The following is a 4,201-nucleotide window of genomic DNA, read 5'->3' on the forward strand; positions in this document are numbered from 1 at the left end:
GGCCATTGATGTCTCCTCCTATGAAGAGCTTCTCACCAATCGGTACACTCCTAACCATGTCTTCCAAGCCTTCCCAGAACTCCCTCTTGGTGTTCTCATTGTGGCCTACTTGCGGGGCATATGCGCTGATAACATTGAGAACCAAGTCCTCAGCTACCAGCTTGACCAGGATAATCCGGTCCCCACGTCTCCTGACGTCTACCACTCCATACTTGAGGCTCTTGTTGATCAAGATGCCTACGCCATTTCTGTTTGCAGCCGTCCCCGTGTACCACAGCTTGAAGCCGGTATCCTCCACCTCCTTCGCCTTCTGTCCTCTCCATTTGGTTTCTTGGACGCAAAGGATATCAACACCTCTCCTCACTGCTGCATCAACTAGCTCCCGAAGCTTCCCTGTCAGAGACCCTACGTTTCAGCTACCTAAGCGAATCCTCCTAGGCTCGGCTAGCTTCCTTACCCTTCGCACTCGTCGAGTCAAATGCGAAGACCCTTGCTCATTTTCCACTACATCCGGGCGCCGATGTAGCGCGCCACTAAGGATGCGACGACCCGATCCTCGCTCACTTGCCACCGTATCCGGATCAAGATACGGCGCGCCACTTGGGGGTGACGGCTCGGCCCTTGCCCATTTTCCACCACACCCGGGTTCCGATGTGGCGCGTCGCTGAGAGGGTTACGCCCCAACGAAAATCTTTTGGGTTTCATCTACATAAGAGTGGATGAGTTTTTACGTTGGCTCGCCAAGCCTATCACAACCCTCCTCCTTTACCCGGGCTTGGGACCGGCTATGTTGAGACAACATAGGCTGATGGACCGGTTGAGCTCGTGTGTTGTTCAAAAAAAAAAAAAATTACAGTGTACAGAGAACTACTGATCAACCACCAGTCCATCAGCTACGTCATCAGTTTCTGACAGGGGACTATGCATGTAATGCGGGTCATTTTCAACTTACTTAAAAAACCCTTCTGCATTACTACCAGCCTGCTACTTGTCTCGGCTGTTAATGCAGGTCCCTGTTTCCCCCCAGAGGATATGATATGATATTTGCAGCTCATCATTGCGTGCCAACAACCACTCCAGAGGAACCACCTCACAACCTCTGTTCTTGAAGCGAGGGGAGCAAGCGAATAATCCTTCTCCTTTCCACGAGAAATACGATCGAGTAGTGACCGGCGATGTCGTCCGCTGAGGGAAGGAAGACGGCATGCGTCACCGGAGGGAGCGGCTACATCGCGTCAGCTCTCATCAAGCTGCTCCTCCAGAAAGACTACGCCGTCAAGACGACCGTTAGAGACCCCGGTTAGTTTCTTGTTTCTTTGCTGCTAGTTCTGTCTTGTACTTCAGCAACTTTTCCTTCCGAGTTTGAGGTCAGACCATAGGTTCTAAATTTTCCTTTCAGGAATTTGAGGCGAAATCTTAGTAGGTTCTTCAGAGTTCAGAATCGACTGCATAAAACATGTTTAGTTTATCCATTCTGCTTTCGTTGATAAAGTCAGGACAGCTAAGCTTGCCCAGCCAAATCACCATGCTGAAATTGATGGAACTGTTTTGGTCGCAACCCACCAACTTACCTCTCCGAAGATTTCATATCTGTATGCAGATGACATGGAGAGGAATTCCCACCTCAAGGACTTGCAAGCACTTGGCCCCTTGGACATCACCCGTGCCCGGCTGGACGAAGAAGGCAGCTTGGACGACGCAGTTTCCGGCTGCGACTATGCCTTCCTCGTCGCCGCTCCGATGAACATCGGCTCAGCAGATCCTGAGGTAAGCAGCCATCTCCACCAAGCTTCGTTTTCATCTGCACGACTGTTGGGAGGTGTAGTTGTTGGGATGTGGGACATCATTTAAGTTGTCAGCATCAGCCATAACTCACTCTCTGACGACTGTTCCCCCCACGGCCCCACCGTGGTCCTTTCAGTGTATTTGGCAACTCAATCATGTTAGTTTGATTCCACTTTTGGGATCACTTACCGTGCTTCGTGTTCGATGGCAGAGAGATATGATCGAGCCGGCCGTCCAAGGAACACTCAACGTGATGAGGTCGTGCGTGAGAGCGGGGACGGTGAAGCGGGTGATCCTGACGTCATCGGACGCCGGCGTGTCCAGGAGGCCGCTGCAGGGCGGCGGCCACCTGCTAGACGAGGGCTCCTGGTCCGACGTCGAGTACCTCAGAGCCAACAAGCCACCAACTTGGGTATACATAAATCTTTGTGCCCAGTCCCTCTCGCTTAGACATTTATATTCGATGGAAGCTTTTGGTTACGTGTAATTTGCATCGTAGGAATACGCGGTGTCCAAGGTGCTTCTGGAGAAGGCGGCGAGCAAATTCGCGGAGGAGAATGGCATCAGCCTCGTCACCGTGTTGCCCGTGTTCACGCTGGGTGCGGCTCCTGTCTCCAAGGCCAGGACCAGCGTCCCCGTCACCCTCTCCCTGTTGTCTGGTGAGAGAGACGTCCCTGCCATAGCATTTCTCTGTTTTCAACAGCATGATCAGTGCTTGTTAACTGAGTGTTAATTTGACTGGTGACATATATATGCCTGACTGTCCTGTACATTTTTCAGGTGACGAGACGCAGCTGAACATCCTGATAGGCCTGCAGTCAGTCACCGACTCGGTGTCGATATGCCACGTGGATGACCTTTGTCGGGCCCAAGTGTTTGTTGCCGAGGCCGAGTCCTCGGCGGGCAGGTACATCTGCTGCAGCCACAACACCACCGTCGTGCAGCTTGCCCGTCTCCTAGCTGAGAAGTACCCACGATACAATGTGAAACCTGAACGGTATGCGAACAGTCTATCTAAACCGTTGCCGCGTACACATCTATATTTTTAATACCGGTTTAACCATATCCAAATATATACTTGTGTAGCTTTGCTGGGTCCCAAGAGAAGCCAAGAGTGTGTTTATCGTCTCAGAAGCTCATCACGGAAGGGTTCAAGTTCAAGCACGATGATTTAAGTGAGATCTTCGACGACCTTGTTGAATACGGCAGGACCACGGGGATCCTTCACTACTGATATGTCTGTTGTCTAGGGACGGATATGTAACCAGGACAAAATAACGTGTCTTAGCAGAAAAACCCATGCTTGTATCTTTCTTTGAGGGGTAATCCATGCTTGTATTTTGATGCGTGAAGATGTTTAGTTCTTTGCCTTTGCGGCAAAAATAAATAAATATTATTTTGCTAAATGTATGTGCCGTGCATATCACCGCTGTAACCTCAAAAAAGGCTTTCGCTCTGTTTTATTATAATTAAAATCAGCATCATGTCCATACAGAAGGTTCAAGTGTAGTATAGAATAAAAAAGTCTGTTGGGGCCTCCGTGCATATACCAAGCCTCTTCTGACCCGTGTGTCATATGGTGTACCTCCATTAAGACATGACAAAAAAAAGGACCGGGTATCCCGAAGCCACATTCTTTTGAGGTTTTATATCACTAAATCCCAACTTCATTGCAGGACGAATGTTTTTAGCGCAAGGCAAAAAAGAAAAGACTATGGTGTGGCTTGGGTCTGGACCAAAGGACATTCTGGACATTGTCGAGCATGATGTATCCTTGATTGAGTAATACTAGAGTTATTTAGCAAAAAGAGTGACTCGTTGCTGGAAGTTGCCACTAGGGTATAGAGTGATTGACATGGAGGAGGACCATGTCCATGTCTTCACACACCCTTCCGTCGAGGTACACGTAATTTGGTCGGATCAGGCAACTTCTCATATATACTTTTGGAGCAAAATCTGCTAGGTTTTATCGATCAATGTTCAAAAATACAGGTAAAACGTTCTAATCATGGGGAGCAACAAACCATACATGTCTCCCTTGATCTAATAAAAGAGCGTGCCTAGCCAGATTATGAGGTTCAAAGTTTGAGTCCGTAGACACAAAATTACAGGAAATGAAAGAACTAGTCCAAGAATTGATATTCTTGATCACCCCACCATAGCTTCCTCCTATAGCTTCATGAATATAGCTTACTACCATCTTGCAATTTAAAGCGATATGTAGTTGTTGTAGTCCAAGGTCTTCCGCTAGAGATGGAGCTTCACGGCACGCCACTGCTTCAAGGGATATGGGATCTGTCATGCCCCTTATCACATAAACTAAAGAGCCCCTGTACAGCCCATGTTCATCTTGACATATAGCGGCAGTTGTTCGTAAGCGTCCTTGGATCGATACAACCGCATCCACTTTTTTTTG

At 48.7% G+C, this 4,201-nt stretch overlaps 1 protein-coding gene across 1 annotated transcript; it reads left to right on the forward strand.

Moving 5' to 3' along the window:
* Positions 1–1,037: 1,037 nt before the first annotated feature.
* Positions 1,038–3,223, forward strand: LOC119365836 (anthocyanidin reductase ((2S)-flavan-3-ol-forming)-like). The gene is made up of 6 exons (XM_037631486.1): positions 1,038–1,299; positions 1,601–1,767; positions 1,997–2,197; positions 2,285–2,444; positions 2,566–2,782; positions 2,872–3,223. Exons 1-6 carry the CDS (start codon positions 1,176–1,178, stop codon positions 3,017–3,019), a joined length of 1,017 nt encoding a protein of 338 aa, XP_037487383.1. The 5' UTR covers positions 1,038–1,175; the 3' UTR covers positions 3,020–3,223.
* Positions 3,224–4,201: the final 978 nt, after the last annotated feature.

The sequence above is a fragment of the Triticum dicoccoides genome, chromosome 2B (genome assembly GCF_002162155.2).
Source record: "Triticum dicoccoides isolate Atlit2015 ecotype Zavitan chromosome 2B, WEW_v2.0, whole genome shotgun sequence".
Lineage (NCBI taxonomy): Eukaryota > Viridiplantae > Streptophyta > Magnoliopsida > Poales > Poaceae > Triticum > Triticum dicoccoides.

Bases quoted from the DNA above. Each gene is read 5' to 3' on its own strand.
- LOC119365836 (XM_037631486.1), top strand. From the start codon at position 1,176: ATGTCGTCCGCTGAGGGAAGGAAGACGGCATGCGTCACCGGAGGGAGC. The intron at 1,300-1,600 runs GTTAGTTTCTTG...ATCTGTATGCAG, and splicing joins GACGACCGTTAGAGACCCCG to ATGACATGGAGAGGAATTCC. The intron at 2,198-2,284 runs GTATACATAAAT...TTTGCATCGTAG, and splicing joins CCAACAAGCCACCAACTTGG to GAATACGCGGTGTCCAAGGT.